The following is a 23617-nucleotide window of genomic DNA, read 5'->3' as shown; positions in this document are numbered from 1 at the left end:
AACTTTTATCCTAGGTTGTTTTTCATTTGAATAGAGGGTCTCAGCTGTAGAGCTCAAGGGAAATTGGTTAAAAATTCCCAATTGAAGTGAAGGAGGCAACAGAAAAGGTTTGGAATGATTAGTGTGACAGCCTCACTCATGAACAATGTTAAAAGCAATCATAGTCACAAAAACACGACCTCAGCATATATGTATTAGACACTGCATGATCTGCATCAAGCAAATCAATGTATCAATAAGATGTTCTACTGTATTTTTATTTCCTGCTTCTTACATATTTCCAAAGTTGTTTCTGAGGCTATGACTGTAAATATCAGTCTGTGCTTTTACAAAACCCCTGAAGAATTTCACCATGAAGGAGATGTTGTAATAGGTGCATTTTTTCCTATTCATACTTACTACTCTCCAAACAAAGTTCCTCATCCATCAGTACCATACAAATATATGGACAATTATTTACAGTAAGTACAATTATTCATTTTGAATGCTTGGAATTATAACTTAATAGGTGTGGTCATTAAAATATACTAATATTTTGGTTCTCTTTTAATGTAACAACTCCTCTTACAGATATTCTAAAATCTATTCTTTAAATTTTTTATCACTTTTGCCTCTTTCCTCTCTCAGGTGGAATGAAATGGTATCTTTGAGTTTATTCATTTTAGTTTCTTCATTTAATAAAGTATACATCTTCTTTACAATTGCTGTTATACCAAACTGTCAGAATAATTTTCAATATTATGGTCTCAAGGAAGGATATATTAATCTCAGCCTGACCTTTTTGCTCATATTCTGGGTGGGTTCTTGTGATTATTTCACTAAATGCTGTAAGTACTGAGTGTTTGTTGTGCTGCTTGATTGAAGAGCCTGTGTTTTGGTTCATGCAGCTGATTACAAACTCAGTGTGTCACAATTAGAAGTTGTGAATACTTATGTGCTGGACAGATATTCCATCTATATCATTTTATTTATAAGTATTTGTTTGCTGATTTAAGTTTTAATTTAGCTTTTGTTCTGTGAGCATTAGTGTATGCCTTGTTCATTGTACATAAATGTATTTTCCTTGTCACAAAATTTTAACTTGTCATTATGTAAGAAAAAAATTAAATTTATGACAGAAATGTATAAACTTTAATTATGAAAAAATAACAATATATTCTCATACAATTCATTCACGAAGTATAACTTTTCATATAGAATTGACCACAAAAGGCATACATTCTGCAAAGCTGAAAACATTCTTTTATCTTTCTTACTTAATTATTTACTTATCTGTTTGGAGATTGTCTATGCATTTTAAATAGATGATTTCTTTTTGTTTTAATTTTATTTTATTTTTAATTTATTTTCTGTACTCCATATTCCATTCCCTGCCACCCCTATCCACCATCCAAATGCGCCACATCCCACAACTCCTCCCCACCCCACCCAGTCTCCATGTGGATGCTCCGAACCCCCACCCTACCTGACCTCTAAATTCCTTGGGGCCTCCAGTCTCTTGAGGACCCAGGGGTCCTCTACTGTATGTATTTTGGGGTCTCATATCAGCTGGTGCGTGCTGCCTGTTTGGTGATCCAGTGTTTGACAGATCTAGGGATCCAGATTAATTGAGACTGCTAGACCTATAGGATTGCACTTCTACTCAGCTTCTTTCAGCCTTCCCTAATTCAACAACAAGGGACAGCTGCTTCTGTCTATTGGTTGGGTGCAAATATCTGCATCTGATTCTTTCAGCAGCTTGTTGGGTCTTTTGGAGGGAAGTCATGAGAGATCCCTTTTTTTGAGCTCTCTTTAGCCTCGGTAATAGTGTCAGGCCTTGGAACCTCCCCTTGAGCTAGATCCCACTTTGGACTTTTATTATGTTTAGGTATGGACCTTGAATTACTGATCTGTCCAGTACTTTTAACATGAACCCGTGTTCTATTTTGTCTAATGCTTTTCTGCATTTAAGCAGATAATAATGTGATTTTCTCTTTGAGTTTATATAGTGCATTGCATTATTGGTTTTTGTATATTATACCAACCTTGCATCCCTGACATGAAGCCTACTTAATTGTAATGAATGTTGGTTTTGATGTGTTTTTGGATTGGTTTGCAAGAATTTTATTGAGAATTTTTGTATCAATATTTATAAGAGAGATTGGTCTGAAGTTCTCTTTTCTGGTTGGGTCCTTGTGTGGTTTAAGTAATAGAGTAATTGTGGCTTCATAGAACGAGTTAGGTACTATTCCTTCTCTTTCTATTTTATGGAACAGTTTGAGGAAAATTGGTATCAGGTCTTCTTTCACGCTATGATATAATCCTCCATTAAATCCATCTGGCCCTGGGCTTTTTTGGGTGGTGGTGGTGGAAGGTTTCTTATGACTTCAGCTATTTCCTTGTGAGGTATGGGCCTGCTTAGATAGTTTATTTGCTCTTGATTTAACTTTGGCCTGTGACTAATGTCTAGAAAACCATCCATTTCATCTAGATTTTCCAGCTTTGTTGAGTATAGGCTTTTATAGTAGGACCTGATGAGTTTTTGAATTTCATCCATTTCTGTTGTTAGTCTCCCTTTTTATTTCTTATTTTATTAATTTGGATATTGCCTCTTGCCCCTTAGTTTGGCTAGGTGTTTATCTATCTTGTTGATTCTTTCAATGCTTTTGCTTTTGTTGATTCTTTGTATTGTTTTCTTTGTTTCTATTTGGTTGATTTCACCCCTGAGTTTGACTATTTCCTGCCTTCTACTCTTCTTGGGTGAGTTTTCTTCTTTTTGTTCTAGAGCTCTCAGGTGTGCTGTTAAGTTGTTAGTATAAGATCTCTCCAGTTTCTTTACCAGGGCACTTAGTGTGATAAACTTTCCTCTTAGCACTGCTTTCATTGTGTCCCATAAGTTTGGGTATGATGTGTCAACATTTTCATTAAATTCCAGGAAGTCTTTAATTTCTTTCTTTATTTCTTCCCTGGTAAAGTTATCATTGAGTAAAGAGTTGTTCAGTTTCCATGTGTTTGTGGGCTTTCTGTAGTTTTTACTGCTATTGAAGACCAGCCTTAGGCTATGGTGATCTGATAGGATACATGGTATTATTTCAATCTTCTTGTATCTGTTGAGGGTTGTTTTATGACCAACTATGTGATCGATTTTGTAGAAGGTACTGTGAGGTGCTGAGAAGAAGGTATAATCTTTTCTTTAAAGTGAAATGCTTTGTAGATATCTGCTAAACCCATTTGGTTCATAACCTCTCTTAGGTTCATTGCGTCTTTGTTTAATTTCTGTTTCAATGACCTGCCCATTGATGAGAGTGGGGTGTTGAAATCTCTCACTATTATTGTGTGGGGTTCAATGTGTGTTTTGAGTTTTAGTAACATTTCTTTTATGAATGTAGGTGCTCTTGCATTTGGGGCATAGATGTTCAGAATTGAGACTTTCTCTTGGTGGATTTTCCCCTTGATGAATATTAAGTGTCCTTCTTCATCACAATTGATAACTTTTGGTTGAAAGCCTATTTTATTGGATATTAGGATGGCAAATCCTGCTTGTTTCATGGGACCACATGCTTAGAAGAACTTTTTCCATCTTTTTACTCTGAGATGCTTGCTGTCTTTGTTATTGAAGTATGTTTCTTGTATGTAGCAAAATGCTGGATCTTTTTTGAGTGTCTGGTCTGTTAGCTTATGTCTTTTTATAGGTGAGTTAAGTCCATTAATATTGAGAGATCTTAAAGAGAGATGACTGTTGGTTCCTGACATGTTTGTTTTTTGTAGGTGGCTTTATGTGCTTTTGTTGTGAGGTGCTTAATATCTTGTCCATTCTTTGGTGCAGGTTTCTTCATTGTGTTGCAGTTTTCCTTCCAGGATCCTCTGTAGGGCGGTGTTGGTAGATAGATACTGTTTGCATTTGGTTTTGTCCTGGAATATTTTGTTTTCTCCATCTATGTTGATTAAGAATTTTGCTGAGTATAGTAGCCTGAGTTGGAATTTGTGTTCTCTTAGAGTCTGCATGACCTCTGACCAGGCCCTCCTGGCTTTCATAGTCTCTGTTGAAAAGTTTGGTGTAATTCTGATAGTTCTACCTTTGCATGCTACTTGGCCTTTTTCCCTTGCAGCTTTTAATATTCTTTCTTTTCTCTGAGCATTTAATGTTTTGATAATAATGTGATGAGAAGATTTTCTTTTCTGATCCCATTTATTTGGTGTTCTATAGGATTCTTGTAACTTTATGTCCATCTTTCTTTATGTTGTGCAATTTTTCTTCTATGATTTTGTTGAAGACATTTTCAGGTCCTTTGAGTTGGGAATCTTTGTTCTTCTCTATTCCGATTATCCTTAGATTTCGTCTTTTCATTGTGTCCTGGATTTCCTGGATGCTTTGGGTTAGGAGTTTGGGTTTTGAATTTTCTTTGACAGTTGTGTCAGTCTCTTGTACTGTATCTCCTACACCTGAGATTCTCTCTTTTATCTCTTGTATTCTGTTGGTAATACTTAACATCTGTAATTCCTGACCTCTTCCCTAGGTTTTCCATTTCCAGGTTTGCCTCCATTTGTGTTTTCTTTATTGTTTCTACTTTCACTTTCAGCTCTTGGATCACTTTATTCAATTTCTTTACCTGTTTACCTGTGTTTTCCTGTATTTCTTTCACTGAGTTATTGACATCCTCCTTAAAGAACTCTATTAAGTTCATGAGATAGGATTTTAGGACAGATTCTTGATTTTCAGATATGTTGGTATATTCAGGGCTTGCTGTAGTGGGAGAACTGGGTTCTGATGATGCCCATGTAATTTGGATTCTGTTGTGTATGGTCTTATGCTTGCCTTTCGACATCTGGATATCTGTGGTATTTGTTGATCTGAATGACTGTATGGAGTCTGGCTCTTTTGTCCCTGGGTTACTTCAGTTCTCCTGGTAGGCTTACTACCCTGGCTGTATCAGACCACCTGTGGGACCTTCCAACTTGGGGCTCTTCACAGGAGCAAAGAAGCTGCTAATTTATTTCCCTGGCTGAAGTAGATCTCCTGGGAGGCCTTCAGACTGTTGGGTCTTCAGTGCAGCAGTCAAGCTGTTGTCCAACAACAGCCGATCCTCGATTGCTCTGAGAACAGAGGATCCTCAATTGCTCAACTGTTCTGAGTGCAGTGGGTTGAACTCTTCTGTGTACAGTGGATCCTGTAGGATGTACGGGATATGTAGCTTTCACAGGAGCACACCAACTAGGAGTATGACTCAGCAGTGAGGACCAGACATAAGGGGTAGAAGAAATGGAAGGAAGAGGATTGGTATTCGGGAGGGCAGGGGTTTTGGTGTGTGATAGGTCCTGAGTCCACCAGGCTCCGAGCATCAGTTCTGGGACTGGGTCAGAGGGGGGCTGGGTTCTTACCAACTGCTCTGAGTATAGTGGTTCCTCTACGACGGATTAGTATACGGAGCAGATCAACTTAGGTAAATAGATGATTTCTTATCTCTGTTTGAGATTCTTATTCATTATATGTTTGTAAGCATAAATGTTTTCCTTGTTACTATCACATTTACAAACAAGTGAGTCTGTCATTATATTCTGTTATATTAGCATTTTAAAGGTAACATTTTCTAATTTTGTTCTTTTTATCTACTATTTAGGAAGTATAAGAAGTGAATATTCACTGTGTCCAGTGTTCATGTTTAATATTGAATAATTTAAAGAGTAAATAGGCTTTTTTGATTGTTGCATTAATATTATAGTCTTTTCAAATTTATTATCATATATAACATTTGTGTGTATGCACATACTATTTATGCACCTCACATTTTCAAGTGAAAGAAAAATTGTGAGGACAAATGTTCTCATCCTACAATGAGTATCTTGAGATAAAACTCATGCCTTCTAAGACAGTTTTAGGATCCTAATGTTGCTAAGCCAATTTATTAGGAAATTTGTTCAGTCCTTTGATTAATATTTCTTTTATGTTTCCAAATCCAACTGAAATTTTACTCTCTGTTTTTATGAGAGTAAATTATTTTCCCTCACATGAATTAAAATATGGGTATGCACTTATATGTCCTATTGTTTTTTGTCAACCATACATTCATTTCTTGTATTTGTAGCTTTATAAAGCTGGCATATCTCAAGAACACATCTCTTGTCAATGTAGATAGTAGTTATGTACTATCATCTGCAATTTTTATACAAATAAAAACCTATTATTTGGAAAGTTATTTTAAAATATTTCACTTTATGATATATTTTATTCATATTTTCTATTTTATGTTCATTGCTCAAATCATAGAAAGTTATACTACAGCTAGAAGTTTTCAATATTTTTTCCCTGATAACATACACAAATTTATCATTTCAAAATGTAGAAATATTTAATTATAAACATAAATACACTAATCCAAATGAAGACTACATTTGTTTGAAAAAATGAAGAACCTATAAAATATTGCTTTGCCAATTTTCTTGATTTCTTTGTAGATAATGAATTTCTGGGATCTTTATGTCTGTCTTGTGTATAGTTTCAGTGAATGTGATTCTAATGTTAAGTATATTTTGATTCTGAATTTGCCATTTCATTGGTATTCCTCTTTCTTTGAATTTCAGCAGTATGTTTTTGTTTTGTTTTGTTTGTTTTGTTTTGTTTTCAGTACATGGAGATAGACTAAATCATGAGTGCTCACAAATTTCCTTCATGGCCTTCCTTTTTTTTTTTTTTTTAACTAGAAAATACTTTTCTTGGTGTTTTCTCTGTTGCCTTCATTCATGCCCAGTTTATGCTTTTCATAGGCACTCAGGTATTGTTTGTTACCTTTTTATCAATGTGTTTTTAAAGTAAGATTAATACAGAGAGGTATTTTTGAGCAAAACCAGAAATACCAACAAAATCAGTTCATAAAATATACAACAAACTTTCTGACCTAAGGGTGTTTGGCAAAGTCTCACTAAGGTAAGTACTGATGTTTCTTGTTTTTCAGCATGGTAAGATTTAGTTTACCATTCATCTTATATAGATGTGTACATTCTACTAAAATATTCACATTCAGCAATAATTCAGACATGTATAGACTGATATTTTTATCAAATTAATCCTATTCTCAAATAGTATAAAATTAAATAATATAATTTCACTTTGAAGATGTTCAAAAAATTTAATGCTGTAGGATTTCATACAAGTCCTTTCTCAGATGTTTGATGTTTACAAGTGATTTGTATGGCATTTTGTTGTGACTATCATACTTGTTGGCATATCAATTCTGATTCATCAGAATGACTTTCTTCTGAGCACACACAGTCTTATATTTTAATACTGAACTATATTTTCACTTTCTTAACATTTTCACACGGCCCCAACCCCAGTAATTTGAGTAATACCTAAAAACATGCAGGAACTTTACATATATTAATCATAATGAACTTTGATCCAATCTCTGAGATACCAGTTTCAAAATCTCTGTGGAAAGAAATGCTAAAAAATAATCAGAGTACAATATTTCTATTCATACCATTGCTTTGTTTTTCTTGGTTATGGCCATTATCCTTAGTATTAACTTCCTTTTCCTTTTCCGTGGTTCTTTCTTTGGATATTTTCCAGATCCTAAGAATTTTTTGTGATGCTGGGAGTAGGCCTATTTTATTTAAGTCTAAGTTTCCTATTATATGGCTGTTGTCCATCATGTGTTTTGTTCCTATCCTGATTAACATGCATTCTCACCTTTGTTTTCCTCTAGTCAGGTATTTATCTGGAAAGCTCACCATTAGTTGATATTTTACTGATAAATTCTAATGAATTTCCCTTCAGTCTTTAACACCTATTCAGCCTGTGTGATTTTACTTGTTTATAGACTTTCATTTGGTAGTGGGTTATCATTTTGTGTATTCTTTCCTTTGGGCAGACTACTTCAAAGCATACCATAATTAGAGTGTGGGTATGTGTATAAGTTTGTGTGTGTGTGTGTGTGTGTGTGTGTGTAATATTATGTCATTCTTGGCTATTAATGAAGGAAGAGTATATAAATTAAGAAAAAGGAGATCCATAATATTTTACATAGACCAAAGGGAAGGGGAAATGATGTAATTAAGTCATAATGACAAGAAGAGAATATATTTATCATATACCTATTCTTTCAAAATTGGGTTTCCAATAGAGAATGATTAATTCTGTTTTATTAACATTTCTTCTTATCATTGTTCTGTAATTGGAGATATTGAGCTCCTCTGCTATCTTTAGTATGTAATGCATAAAAGTGATTGTTACTTAATTACTTCTGTGTATGAAATTGTCAAAAATCATTTCTATCTATCTATCTATCTATCTATCTATCTATCTATCTATCTACCTATCTATTTATTTATCTACCCATATGTGTGTATTTATTTTAATATGTAGTATTTATCAATGATAAAATGTTATTTATTCTATTTCCCAAAATTAAATATTTTACCTACCAATTCTTTTCTAGTGAATATTATTTTATTTACTAATTAATTTTCTGCTTTTCTTTAAAAATAATATTCATTAATTTTGACAATTTCTCTTTAATATCAAATAACTATCTACTTAATGAAAAATTAAATTAATTTTAAAATATATACATACATGTCAAAAAGATATTATAATAATTATCAACAATAAGCAAGTTAGGTATCATAAGCTAGGATCATATACAACAGCTGCAAGGTTGTTATCCTTGCATTTTATTTTTCAGTAGCTCTATTGCTTCCATAATATCACCATTACTATAACTATTATATTTCTTTGTGTGTGTGTGTATGTGTGTGTGTTAGTGTTTGATCATATAGATTTGGAATTTTGTAGCATTTTGTGCTAATTTAATTCTGGGAAACACACTTGGGTTCTGTGGAAAAAGATCACTCTGAGATGCTGAACCAGTTCTCTCCCATCACACATTTATTCATTGCCAATCTTATTCAATATATTTACATATATAAGCAATGCAGTATATTAGTCATAATCTCCAAAGCTCCAACCTATTTCATTATCAACCATTTATTCTAGCATCTCTCTACCAACCCACCTTTAATTTTAATACTTTTCTCCTCGATCAGTTCCACTTTTTTTTTAGCCCAAGTACTCTTGATTATGAAGCCATTCCACTATCTGATTTGCCTAGCAGGCATCATATTGATGAATCATGTTTCTTCTTCAAGTTGTAATACCATTATGCTTTGAGTAAAAATATCCCTCATAGACTCATATGTTTGAATACTTGTGCCATAATGAGCAGGACATTTAGGGGACATGATCTCACTTGAGTATGAGTGGCCTTGCTGTTATGGGAGGTTTGGAACTCCAAGAAGCCAAGAAGTTTAAGTCTGTCTAGAACTTTTGCTTCTGCTACCTGCAGAAGAAAATTTAGTATGTTCATTTCTGTCTCTAAGACCAGGTCTGCCTGCACATTGCCAAGCTTCCCACCATGATGAAATGGATAAAACCTATGAACTATAAGCCAGCTCCAATTAAAGTTTTGTCTTATAAGAGTTGCAAGGTACTTTGAGTCTCTTCATACCAATAATACCCAATGAACATAGAAATTTAAACTAGGGACAGGAATTTTGTTATGATAGGCAAGGTTTTCTGTTTGCAGGAATAATGAGTGTGAATTTGGTTGAGGAAATCAGTGAAATGTGTTAAGTGCTACTTAATGAGCCATTCTATGTGGAACTTGGAAAAAGTGTTACAGGGTGTTAGTTGTACTCTCTGTTCCTGGTTGAAGCAGATTCAGAGGAGATGGAATTTTGTATGTTTCCTAGAGATTGTGCTTGTTATATTTGGGCAAATACTATTGCTTCGTTTTGGCCTTGTCAAAAATCTCCCTGAAGCTATAGTGAAGAGATATAGATTTAATCCTTTGGCAGAGAAAATCTCAACAGCCTAGTGTTGACTCTGTTATGTAGTTATTATTGTCCACTGTCATCAAGATTTATAACAAGAAGAAAAAAAGCTGAGAGAGAGAAGAAAATTACAGATTGTATATTTTTGTAGAGAATGTACAAAAATAGAGATTGGGGGAAATGGAATAAGAGTTAAAATGGTACTAAATCCTGTGTTCAAATAGATAAACAGACTAACTGTAAACTTGATGTTAAATGAATGAAGGCAGTGGAGACATCAGGGCAAGATTCCACCCAGCTAAGTAAAAAAGGGTTCAAGAAATACTTAGTGCTAATTGTGGTGGGCTACACATTGAGTTTTAGGACATTAAAAATAGGGAGTAAATGAAATTAACAAGAAGAGAAAGCTGGTGAAGATTTAGTTATATTGGGTGGTAGAGAGCATTTTCCAGCCCTAATAAGCATGAGAACTTGGCAGCTGCAGCCATGTGGTTCTGGCACATAGTCAACGATAGAAAAAAAAAAAGTTGTTATTGAATATTTCTCTGAAAAGAAGGAAAGACAATAAGGCCAAGAATTTATCAGGGATGTCTTTGCATCCTAGAGGAGCCATTATGTGAAGCTCTAAAGGAGAACCCTGCATTGCCATTAAGATCAAATGATGTAGAAGATGCCTGTGCTCAGAAATATCAACCAAAAATCACTGCTATGGGGAAATTGAATAAGCCCAAGAAAAAGAAGTGTTTTACAGTCAAGAAACATTGAAGGAATTAGAGATCTGAAGAGTATTTTAACATCAAATATGGAGAAGCAAAGTTTGAAGTTTGCTCAGCTTGTATTTTGTCTTACTTTGGTTCAGCATTGCCTCACTGTGCTCCCCTTCCTGAAGTTTGAAATGGTAATATATATTCTGAGTCATTATATAAGTACACGATCTAAACTTTTATTTTGCTTTTACTGGAAATTACTTGACAAAAGAATGCAGGATTCTCTGAAGAGAATCTGAACTTTGGACTTCAAACAAATTTGAGGATATTTTAAATTATGAGTACTTTTGAAGACAGATTCAATACATTTTGCATTATGTTAAGACTAAGAATTTAAAGGAATTGACGGCAATGGTTTAAACAGTAATGCCTCTCATATTCTATTGTTTTTAAATCTTTTGCTTGTAATGAGTGGCACTATTTGGAAGTGTGGCCTTGTTGGAATAAGGAGTAGACTTGCTAGAGTGTGTCACTGTAGGGGAAGACTTATTGGTCTAAAGAAGCTAAAGTCTTGACAGTGTGTATTAGTTTCCAGTTTTGCTGCATGTAGATTAAGATATAAAATTATAAAATGACATTTCTGCCTGTATTCTGATATACTTTCCCCCATGACCATACTCAACTAAAGCATTAAAACTGTAAGTAATTCTCAGTTAAAAGTTCAGCTGCATATGTATCAAAAGATGGCCTAGTCGGCCATCACTGGAAAGAGAGGCCCATTGGACACGCAAACTTTATATGCCCCAGTACAGGGGAACGCCAGGGCCAAAAAGGGGGAGTGGGTGGGTAGGGGAGTGGGGGTGGGTGGGTATGGGGGACTTTTGGTATAGCATTGGAAATGTAAATGAGCTAAATACCTAATAAAAAATGGAAAAGGAAAAAAAAGCAAAAAAAAGGAAAAAAAAGAGATATTCAATATCTAATCAGAAGTCATTAAATAAAAGCATATTTTGTTGAATGTAAAAAAAAAAAAGTTCAGTCTATATATCATGAATAACTTTCTCCCAAAATTAGAGGTCTTCTGATATCTTGATCTTGGGATTTTGAGATGTTTAATTTTGAAAATCCACCATTACATTAGGAAAACTGTCAGATTTTAGAAACAGTATGTTTATTAAATAATATTCCAAGTTAAATACATTCCGTATGGGTCACAGTTGCCATAACTCTGATATTTTTCTCAGTATTGCAGAAAGTGAGTGCATGACTGTATTCCAGTAACCATACAAAGTAAGTTCAAAGATGGTATATTATCCACTAGCAATTTCTAATGACTGATAAAGTATGCTTTGAGGAACTATAATTAAAGAGTAGTAATAGTAAAGGGTTTTGCCAAATTTTATTATATATACCCAAGCTAGTCCCACATATTTATGGTGAATAAGTTAAATTGCATATTTTGTGGAAACAAAGATGAACTATAAAGTTTAACAAACTCAACATGCGGTCCTTGTTGTATTCCTCTTGTGTATATTTTGTCATTTATACAGATATAATTTTAAGAACTACCAGTATATCCTGGCTTTGGTGTTTGCTATTGAGGAGATCAATGAGAACCCTAATCTTTTACCCAACATATCTCTTGGATTTGATTTCTACAATGTCAGATTCACTGAGAAGGAAACTCTTATGAATGTGTGTTTTTGGCTCACTGGACAAGGGCAGAAAAAGATTTTACCAAATTATAATTGTGCCAAAAATAATTTTACTACTGCCCTCACAGGAACATCATGGACAACATCTGCCCAAATTGGAACATTACTTCAACTCTTTAAATTTCCTCAGGTAAAAAACTTTAGTGTGTGGGACCTGGAAATCAGGTATCTTTGTTGATAATACAGGTGTTTTCAAAACTACAAGGGGGATATTCAAGTTATTCAAATCAAAGCAAGTACTCAAACACTTGGATATCAATCTAAATTTCTCTTGCATGCAAGAGAAAGGATGGTGACATAAATAAATCCATGTAGTTCCTTGAAACTAACAGGCTTGGGAGGAATTTTTGTTAAATTCTGTAAATGGAGTTTCCTTTAAAATTGAGATAAAACTACATTTGTTTTCTGTTGTCATTTGTTGCTTCAGGAATGGAATTTTGCATGATGTTAATATTCTTTCTCTTACTTGGTCCAGCTTTCCTTTGGACCCTATGATCCCATTTTGAGTGACCGTGGTCAATATTCTTCTCTCTACCAGATGGCCCCCAAGTACTCATCAATTTCACGTGGCATTGTATCTTTGATGGTTCATTTTAGGTGGTCCTGGGTTGGTCTCATCCTCCCAGATGACCACAAAGGGTATATAATTTTATCAGAACTCAGAGAAGATATGGAGAGAAAAGGAGTCTGCATAGCTTTTGTGAAAATGATCCTTCTCACATTGACTTCATATTATAACAAATTCTGGGAAAATATGGATAAGACAAATGTCATAATTATTTACGGTGATGTTGATTCACTCACAGGTCTAATGAGAAATATTGGGCAAAGATTGTTGACAGCAAAAGTCTGGGTCATGAATATTGAACCTCATATTACTGACTATGCTGACTATTTCATGTTTGACTCTTTCCATGGTAGCCTAATTTTTACCCACAAGTATAGAGAGAGCTTTGATCTTACTACATTTATTCAAACAGTTAATCCTTACAAATACCCTGAAGACATTTACCTTCCTAAGTTATGGCATTTGTTCTTCAAGTGCTCATTTTCTGATATTGATTGTCTACTATTGGCTAACTGTCAATCCAATGCTTCTCTGGATGTGTTACCTAGTCATATATTGGACATGACAATCAGTGAAGAAAGCAATAATATCTATAATGCTGTGTATGCTGTGGCTCACAGTCTCCATCAGATGAGTCTTCAACAAGTACAAAAACAACCACATGAAAATGGGGAAGCAATGGCCTTCTTCCCCTGGCAGGTAATAACCACTGTACTATAATTTATTATCAGCACCCTGATATATGAGTTCTGCAATGACAGCAAGGTAGGTATTTCTTGTCGACAATCATGAGATTATTTTGTTTTTAAACTCATTTAGAGGTCAAGACAATTTCAATTGTGTGTTGCTGATAAATAGGATGAAATACTATACTACGATATTTTATTAGTCAATAAAAATGTGATGTTATCAATATCTAGAACTGTAGATATTCTCATGATAATACATGCAATAAAAATCAATAATTTTTCTGTATATTTCTTACAACAGGAATAAATGAGTAGACATTTAAGTGAAACAAAGAGTGGTTTTATACCTAAGTAATTCCCTTTCTTATTCTTAAAACATCAGCACACCTATTTTAAGCTGTAGGTCTCTGAAGACATTCTAAATGCAAATGACTCTTGCTAAGTTTCAAAAAAGTTAACATTTGCATGAGTCCAAAATCATTTATTCACTACCTGAGTTTGTTCATAGTTTTTTTTCCTTGAAGCTGGATTGTCATTCAGAAGCAAAATAGTATCCTACACACTCAGTCATTCATTTATTTTACATTAATGGTAGCTTCATTAATTTGACTTTCACATCATAATTGAAGATAAATAAGACACATTCAAAACCATAAGTTCAATTCTGCCTCTTGGACACAGTGTAATATAAATTCATGAATCTCTTTCAGCTTAACATTTTCCTGAAGGACATTAATGAGAGAGGCAACATAAGTTTAGATTGGAGACATAAATTAAATGGAGAATATGATATTCTTAACCTTTGGAATTTACCAAAGGGTCTTGGACAAAAGGTGAAAATAGGATCCTTTTCAGCAAATGCTCCTGAAGGCCAACAGTTGTCCTTATCTGAGCATATGATACAATGGGCAGGAGGATTTTCAGAGGTGGGTTATGTATTAAATCAATGCTTTAAGCTTGTGTTAATAATAACATTTTAATTTCATGTGAAATAAAATTTATTTTCTGACTTAAGGCTTATTGCTATTTGATTACTAGAACAAATACCACAATGGTAGTACTAGTGTATTGTGCTTTTTCTTTCCTCCATTCAGATTAGTGGAAGTATTTAGTGTTAAATAAAGCCTACAGTATTCATTCATATGAAGATTATTTAGTCTTCATTGTCAAAATTTAGGAACACTGAAAGAGGAAATTTCCTGCTCTAAAATGTCTCGGGTCAGAGTGTTTTAGAAATTTTCTCATTCGGGATTAATAACGTGGAACAATATAAAATTTACTTTTTATTCTGTGATCAAACGACATGTCTAAATGTCACTTATGGAAACAACACAAAATATTTATGGTTGTGTTTCCAGAAGTATGATGGTCCACCATCGACAGGAGCATGACCACAAATTGGATAGTAATATAGGCTCAAAACGCAGAAAGATGCTGTCACTATATATTCATATTTACAGTAAGAACAATAAAAAACTTAGACCTGAGTAGAGGATTTAAATATTTCAATTCCAAACACATTGAAATAATTTCTACAGCTAGTCTTGTATCTTGAAGGTTTAAATTATTTCCCAAATGGTGGCACTAATATGGAAATAGGCACACAAATATGTTAGCCTATATGGTATTTTGAATAACATAACTTTTAATATCCCTTAACTGTCCATATATTCTCAATAAGTCCACTGTCAATCATGTTTAAAAATTCTATCCCATGATCAATTTTGCTAGATTTTTCAACCTCTGGAGAAGGAGACCTGCATGTGGTGAATCTACTACCTTCTAGCTTGCCTATGTCCAATAAATAAATACAGAACTGAAATAATTTAAGGAACAATTTGAGCGTGCAGTATATTCAGAAATATTTATTCTCTTAATGCAGAAAAACATGTATAATGCATTCTATGCATTTATTTGTTTTGAGACATCATCGGATTTTAAGTGTCACTGTTTAACTTAATTAAATTTATCTATATATTCCTTCCTAGATATACACATATCTTTGTTTCTAAATCCTATCAAACTGGCAGACCAGATTCACAATCATGGTGGAAGTAAAGGTGATCACTGTGCTAGTCAGAATGTACATAGAATCACTGTGGAGTGATTCTATGATTTCCTATATTATATTCTGATCACCTAACTTTCTGAAACTTGCCAATACCTCATTATGTGTATAAATTCTCTAACACTCTTATAATTCTCAGATAAATCCTTAAGCACATTTGTTTCTCCAGGGCATAGTCTTTCTAGATAATCCTCTGTATTTACAAAATTACTCAGGAATTCATTGCATAACATTAAAATTCTATGTTATTATTTGTCATAAGGCCATAAAATTTAGATACGTTTCCTTTCATTGTCCTCAGATCCCTCAGTCTGTGTGCAGTGAGAGTTGTAGGCCTGGATTCAGAAAAGTAATCCTGGAGGGCAAGGCCATCTGCTGCTACAATTGCACTCCTTGTGCAGACAATGAGATTTCTAATGAGACAGGTAAATGCAGGTTTTACAGAAATCTTTCCTATTTTTCCACAGGATTCCATAATAAACTAGCAAATGAAAATGGTCTGAATTAAAATCAGAAATAAATATTGTTATTTTTTTTCAGGAATTTACTTGTCATAATTCTCCATCATTTATTTGTAATGGACTATCTTAGTCATTAAAAATCATACTTGATTTATATCTGTGATTCACTGCCAATATTGATTGTGGGAAAAAATAAATATTTTCAGTATACTCCACAGTATGTTTCACCTGATGGTACCATTTATCCAATATTGATAAATTTTCAGTATAGTATTTTCACCTATGTTTCAATAAATTTAATACTCAGATCATTTACATCTTCATAGTAGTGATTAACTCCAACTCATTTTCAAAATATATTTTCTCTCAATTTTAGTTGTTTAATAATTTTGTACAATGTGTTTTGTACAATTTTGTACAATGTGTTTTGATCATATTCAGTCCTTGTTTTAATAAGGATTTTACTGCTGTGAACAAACACTGTGACCATAGCAATTTTTCAAAGAGACAACATTTAATTTTGGCTAGCTTAGAGGTTCAGTCCATTATCATCAAGATGTGAGCATGCAGCATCCATGCAAACATGGTGTAGGAGGAGCTGAGAGTTCTACATCTTATTCTGAAATCAAACAGGAGAAGACTGCCTTCCAGACAGCTAGGACCAGGTTCTTAAACATATGCTCATAGTGACAAACCCACTCCAAGGCCACACTTCCTAATACTACCACTCCCTGGGCCTAGCATATACAATTCCATTCCATTCCAAGTTCCCCATAGGCTTCTTCAAATGCATTACTCTACAGGGGCCATATCTAGCCTTAGCATAATTTAAAAAGTACATTTAATCCAAATTCCAAAGGCCTCATATTCTACATCAGTCTCAACAATGTCAAAAGCCCAAAGTTCAGTCTCCTCTGAGATTCATCTGATCCCTTAACTGCAATCCCTAAAGTAAGACCAAAAACCAGCTGAGAAAACACCAAACTCTGCATCTCCACATCTGATGCAAAATTGGACTTCAAATCCCCAACACTTTTTCCATTTTTGTTGAGATTAACAAACTTTTTATCTCTTGGTCTGATACCACTCTCCATTAGCAGCTTTCCTTGGCAAGTATCTCACAGTTCTGGCATCTTTAACATCTTAGGGTTACCAAGTCAACTTCAACTTCTTGTTCTTGTTCTAATGTCTGGGATCCACACTAGATCCTCAAATGGAGGCTCCTCCAAAAGGTTTATGTCACTTTTCAAGTTCTACCCTCTGTACCCTTCTAGGCTCTGTTTGTCTCCACTCTACTGGTACTGATATTCTTGGTGATTGTTCCACAGTGTATCTCCAATACACTAGGCATCTCCAATATACTAGGGTCTTCTGCTGCAACTAGACTTTACTAATAGTCTCCCATAGTGCCTTTTCATAGTGGCATGACTCAGCTTATTTACATGTCCCCCTTAATCCTGGGTCATCAACTGCAACTGAGGCTGTACTCTCACCAATGACCTTCTATGGCCTGTCATAGTGCCAAGCATCAGCTGTTGTCCATGACCCTTTATACCTTAAAAGCTAGTATCTACAAGGGCAATTATTGCACATTACCAAGTGCAGCTCTAGCTGTAAACGCAACCTTTGCTATCTCTAGAACACAGCTTCTTTGTGCTCTCAGAAAACACTTTCCAGATTTCACCACAGTGATGCTGGTCTCTTGTGTGTGTGTGTGTGTGTGTGTGTGTGTGTGTGTGTGTGTGTGTGTGTGTGTATGTTTTTGTTTTTGCACGACTGACACAACAGAGCTTTCGCTGTATAGCTCTGGGTGTCCTGGAACTCACTCTGTAGACCAGGCTGGCCTTGAACTCAGAATCCACCTGCCTCTGCCTCCCAAGTGCTGGGATTAAAGGCATGTGCCACCACTGAACACCTTAAATGTTTTTTGAAAATTTTACTTAGAAAATATCTAGCTGAGGTTAATGAAGAAGAAATTGATATTTATTGCTATTATCACACACATTTTTATTATTATTAGTTAGATATATTTTTCTATTTTCTGTTGCTGTATGTGGTTACTACAGATTTGATTTTTAACTATAATAGATAAATTTGTATCATTATTTGAAATCTGAGAGTAACATTTTGCTAGGATCTGGGTAGTTAGCTTTTGTTCACAGTAAGAACACAATAAGTGTATATGTGACAAGGACTATTGTCTGGACATATTTTTATTAGTTATTTAATACTCATATCTTTGAATTTCTATTGTGTATTATTTTAAATAAGCTTAATTGTATTGCCATGGAATCATAAAATTTATAGTGAATTTGATTATTTTATTTTGTAATTACATTATAAAATGTAGTAGAAATATTTTTAGCGAATATATAAAGTGAATTAAATGAGAGTTTATCAAGTTTTACTGTCAAATTAAATTGGTAAATAATAATATATTATGGAAACACACAGAATCTAAATGTCATAACATGATCTGGGTGACTAGGGTGGCAGCTGTCATCACTATTAGCTTCTAATTCTCCTTGGTATTAGCTTCTCATTTCACCATTCACAGTCCTTTAATAGATTTCAATGTAACTAAATAAAAGTTGCTCACCTCAGGGAGATAACTTTAGATAGAACCATTGTTACCTTCCTTCATGTTGTGATTTTCACTGCATTCAAGAGAGTAACATGTGTACTAAATGAAATTTGGTGTTTAATTTAAGGTCAGTTATAGAGTAGGTGAGGAACTATTAATAATGCTTTCACGCAAGTCACAAAAATCAACCTTTGTATTATATTCACAAGTTTTGTTTACACTAATACTTAGATTTTGTGGTATTTAGCTGTCTTTTCTATGATAGTACTGACAGGAGGGTATGCTGGACATAAAATAGCAAAGTACACAAATACAGATATAAACAAGAGAGGGGTTGAAGAGAGCATGATGTCCAAGAATGCATTCAAAGATACTGACTAGGTTTATTCTTGGTTTAAAACAATTACTATCAGATTTTTATGATGCACTTTATTTATATCCTAAAATCATATAATTTAAAAATATCTTTACACTTACGTGGAGCTGCAAGGTATACTTTTGGATGTAATTTTATTTACTGCATTTAAGAAATTGTTACAGTAGTACCTCTAGTCACCCAACCCACGTTTATCCTGTTTGTTTTGTTTTGTTTTCTGTTTTTTTTTTAATCGCTGTATGTAGAATCTAACAGAGTTAGTATATGTGCTTTCCTAATTATATTCAATGTTATATCTTTTATTTTCCCTTTCCCAAATCTCCTACTGAGTCAGAAATTTATAAACTTCAGTACTTTTTAATATCACTTGGCTGACAGCAAAGATTCAAACCCACAATAAATGTGAGGAAAAACTTAAGAGTCAAAAAAAAGCCAAAGACATGAAAGATGTATCACATGTACATATTCAGTCATTATATAATCTGTGATGATGGATCTGCTGAAAATGTTAGAAGACTAAAATTAAAGAATGTCATTTAACTTGTCTAAAGTTGGATATCTAGTATTTGAACACAAAGCATTTTCCAACCCTATCTTGTTAATATTAAAAAATTTGCATAAATAATAAGTTAATGTCATAGCACTTATAACTTATATTAAATTTTCTCTAATTTTCATACAAGGCTGGAAATTGGAAATTTGCCCTTTATTTCCTGAGCATATTTATTGTCTACTATAATTAAATATTTAAATTCCAGAAACACCATATGCAATTATATCCTCTGCTTTCAGTATATGTACATATTACAGTGTAAACCATTTGTAATGTAGAGATATATAATAAGTCTAAGAGATCTTTTGGAATATCCAATATCCACTTTGAGGAGTAAGTAACATGCACAATTATGGTATCTTCAACAAAGGAAAATTATATCTCGGTATTTTTGTATCTATTATAATCGAGTTTAGATTTGGATTAATACAGAAATGTTTAAACTAGTATTTATTTACTTCTTTCAAAATACTGTACAACATATTTAATATTTCTGCCTTCAAGACATACCAGGACCACCTGTACATATCTACTTACCAAACAGTTTTCTTTCACTCAAAAACAAAAAACAAAACCAAAAACCAATAAAACTTTTCTAGTATAATTATGCTTGAATGTGAGGCAGGCCCTATAGAAAGCTCTATTTATAGTGTTCACAGTTTTACACGAGGTTGGTTTTTCCTTAAAATAGCTCCTCCAGTAAGGTTTTTATTCATGTCAATCTTTCTTTCATGATGAATATCAATCAGACCTGATCTCACAGTGATCATGTACATAATGTCAGAACCATGAATTCATATATAGACTTGTCATGATGTGTTTGTATATCCGTAAATCTTTACTGTCTTCTGAGATTTCTGATTTTTATGAAGTTTCCAGTCTCTTCTACAAATGCCACCTTTCAATAGTAGTCCATTTTACCCTCAAATGTTTAGCTCCCCAATTCCTTCCATATATATGTACATGTTTATGTATTGTATATTGATAAGTATATATGTATGTATAGTATGTGTATGCCTCTGTGGTTATATACATGTATATATGCATGTATGTATACATTTGTCCATATCATATGCATGTCACAAACTAAGTTTGTAAATGTACCTGGTGTATGTAAAATTACAGCCATCAAGAACAAATCTGCCAGGGATTCTATTTATTAACTCTACTGTATAACACGGTACATTTCAAATAAATGCCAAACACTTCAAATATGAAAATATTGCTTATTGAAACTTGTGAAAAAATATACTATTTTTGAAGTTGAGATATTAATTTATTTTTATTAGTGACAAAATTTAATGTATGGTGGTCAATTCACATTTTAAGAAATATATAAATATTTGGGCTAATTGATAATGTAAAATAGAAATCTGGGTACATATATTTTAGGTTAATCATAAAAATTTACAAAATTTCAAGAGTACACTAATATAAAAGTGTTCTCTAAAGTCTGTCAGCTCTTGCAGTAATTGTGTATCTGAAAATTGATGCTTGGCCTAAATGATATGAAACATTTGATTTGATAATTTACTAATATAATGGGGTCTAGTCACTAAACTCTACCAGTGAATGAAGAGAATTTTAAACCACACAGAATTTTAAAGAGAAAATTATGTTTTTGACTGATGTAAAAAAGCATTATCTGAAAATCACTGCAAAAAAATACTCCGTCTTTTGGATGTGTAACTCTTAAAGCATATGTAATAGGTGAGGTGATATCAGGCCCAAGGTTGTTATATTCAAAGTAACTCCATATATTATTTACAAAAGAGATATACTAATGTTATAAAAGGCAGGAAAAAATTGTATGTCAAAATAGGAAAGATATTAATCTATTTCAATTTGTCACTATAAAAATGATGAATTTTAAGAGAAGCTACTAGAAATGATGTCTATCTGAAGAAAGACATCATTTCCTATAGAAATGTAGATAGTTTCTGTAAGGGAAAGAGTGTAATGTTAGCAAAGAAAGAGTGATTAGATGAAAACATATTATATGTGAACATAAATACTAAAGGAAATACATAAGAAAGAAGGAACACTTTGTAAGTATGGAAATACTCACAACAGTGTGCTTATTATTTTGTCACTGAGAAAACAAAGTAAGGTGACATTTGTGACAGTCCTTTTATATAGAAATGTATCAGAAGAAGATAGGGAATCAGTTCAACCTAGACTCATGATCTCATGATCATCTATATTTCTGACCAGATGTGGATCAGTGTGTGAAATGTCCAGAGAGTCATTATGCAAATACAGAGAAGAATCACTGCTTCCAGAAAACTGTTAGCTTTCTGGCCTATGAAGAGCCCTTGGGGATTACACTGGCCAGCATAACTCTGTGCTTATCTGCACTCACAGCTTTTGTAATTGGGGTCTTTGTGAAATACAGAGACACTCCCATTGTGAAAGCCAATAATAGAGGTCTCAGTTACACTTTGCTCATCACAATCACCTTCTGTTTACTCTGTTCTTTGAACTTCATTGGTCAACCCAATACAGCCTCCTGCATCCTTCAGCAGAACATATTTGGAGTTGCATTCACTGTGGCTCTAGCTACCGTGTTGGCCAAAGCTATCACTGTGGTCATTGCCTTCAAGGCCACCTTTCCAGGGAGAATGGTGAGGTGGTTAATGACCTCAAGAGCTCCAAACTATATAATTCCTATTTGTACCCTGATCCAACTTCTTCTTTGTGGAATATGGATGGCAACATCTCCTCCATTTATTGACCAAGATGTTCATGCTGAACATGGACAAATCCTACTGTTTTGCAACAAGGGATCATCTGTTGCCTTCCACTGTGTTCTGGGATACCTCTGCTCCTTGGCTCTTGGGGGTTACACCATGGCATTCCTATCTAGAAATCTGCCTGATACATTCAATGAATCCAAATTTCTGTCATTCAGCATGCTGGTGTTCTTCTGTGTCTGGGTCACCTTTCTTCCTGTCTACCACAGCACTAAAGGAAAGGTCATGGTGGCTATGGAAGTCTTCTCTATCTTAGCTTCCAGTGCAGCCCTCCTTGGCTTCATATTTGCTCCTAAGTGTTACATTATCTTGTTTAGACCAGACAGGAATTCATTTCATCATATCAGGGACAAAACACATTCCCAAAGGAATACGTCTCTTAAAATTTAGTTGAAAAAATAAATTTTAGCTTCTATATTAACAACTTTTAAGAGGTTTGAATTCCTTTCCTATTCAATTGTAAATATATGTTATACAATTATAATATGATTCTGGTCTATTTATTTATTAATTTATTCATTAACCAAATATATTACAGTGTTATAGTATGAGAGAATGTTTTTCCATTTATGAGCAACAAGCCCATTTGGTCTTTTTCTACTCAACTCCTTTGAATTAGTATCATTATATATGGATAATATTGAAATTTTGATCTTCCTTTGAAATAAAAATGTCTTTTTCATTTTCTTATTTTAATTTGCTTGTTAACCATAATTTGCATATTATTTCCTCTAATTGAAGTAGTAACATTTCTAATATGAAATGTTCATCAAAATATAATTTAATGTACATTAATAAATCATACTGAAAACTTTATTGCTAAATATGTATTTTATAATTTTATTGTACATTCAGTTTTCAATACACCAGATTTCATAGTGAATAAAATTGTATTTCTAATGATATCAGGAAATTTAGTTAATTTTTAATGTTTTATTTGGCTTTATGTAGTTATATTTAAAAAACAATGGGTATCATTATTTAAATGGGGTCAAATTTGGAAATAAATCTTTAATTTATTGTCAATTTATGTTACATATCAAGCTTATATATAGAATTTTGTAGAAATGTATTTTATTATTCAAAATGAATTATGAGTCTATCCAGAACAATTAACTCATAGTGGACTACATTCAGACCATATTCATAGTATGACAGATTATGTTGTGTCCAGCTATTTAAGATCTACCTGATTATTCTCACTTCCATAATAGCTGCCAGCCTGAGAATGAACTGTCATGCCTTATCAAAAATATGCCTCTATATTCTTAAATGTTGTGGTATAGGGTTGACAATTGTAAATAATTGTAAAGATAACACTGTTATCATGGTTTAT

General features: G+C 33.5%; 1 protein-coding gene across 1 annotated transcript; it reads left to right on the top strand.

Annotated features, from left to right (window-relative positions):
- The first annotated feature begins 240 nt into the window (after positions 1-240).
- Positions 241-22671, top strand: Vmn2r110 (vomeronasal 2, receptor 110). The gene is made up of 6 exons (NM_001104572.1): positions 241-461; positions 12065-12359; positions 12705-13496; positions 14197-14412; positions 15856-15979; positions 21743-22671. Exons 1-6 carry the CDS (start codon positions 241-243, stop codon positions 22669-22671), a joined length of 2577 nt encoding a protein of 858 aa, NP_001098042.1.
- Positions 22672-23617: the final 946 nt, after the last annotated feature.

The sequence above is a fragment of the Mus musculus genome, chromosome 17, assembly GCF_000001635.26.
Source record: "Mus musculus strain C57BL/6J chromosome 17, GRCm38.p6 C57BL/6J".
Lineage (NCBI taxonomy): Eukaryota > Metazoa > Chordata > Mammalia > Rodentia > Muridae > Mus > Mus musculus.
This window is presented reverse-complemented; position numbering and strand designations above follow the sequence as displayed.

Excerpts from the sequence above, each read along its gene's own strand:
- Vmn2r110 (NM_001104572.1), top strand. The coding sequence starts at position 241 with ATGTTCTACTGTATTTTTATTTCCTGCTTCTTACATATTTCCAAAGTT. Across the intron at positions 13,497-14,196 it reads TGGCCTTCTTCCCCTGGCAG|CTTAACATTTTCCTGAAGGA; the intron begins GTAATAACCACT and ends AATCTCTTTCAG. Across the intron at positions 14,413-15,855 it reads GGGCAGGAGGATTTTCAGAG|ATCCCTCAGTCTGTGTGCAG; the intron begins GTGGGTTATGTA and ends CATTGTCCTCAG.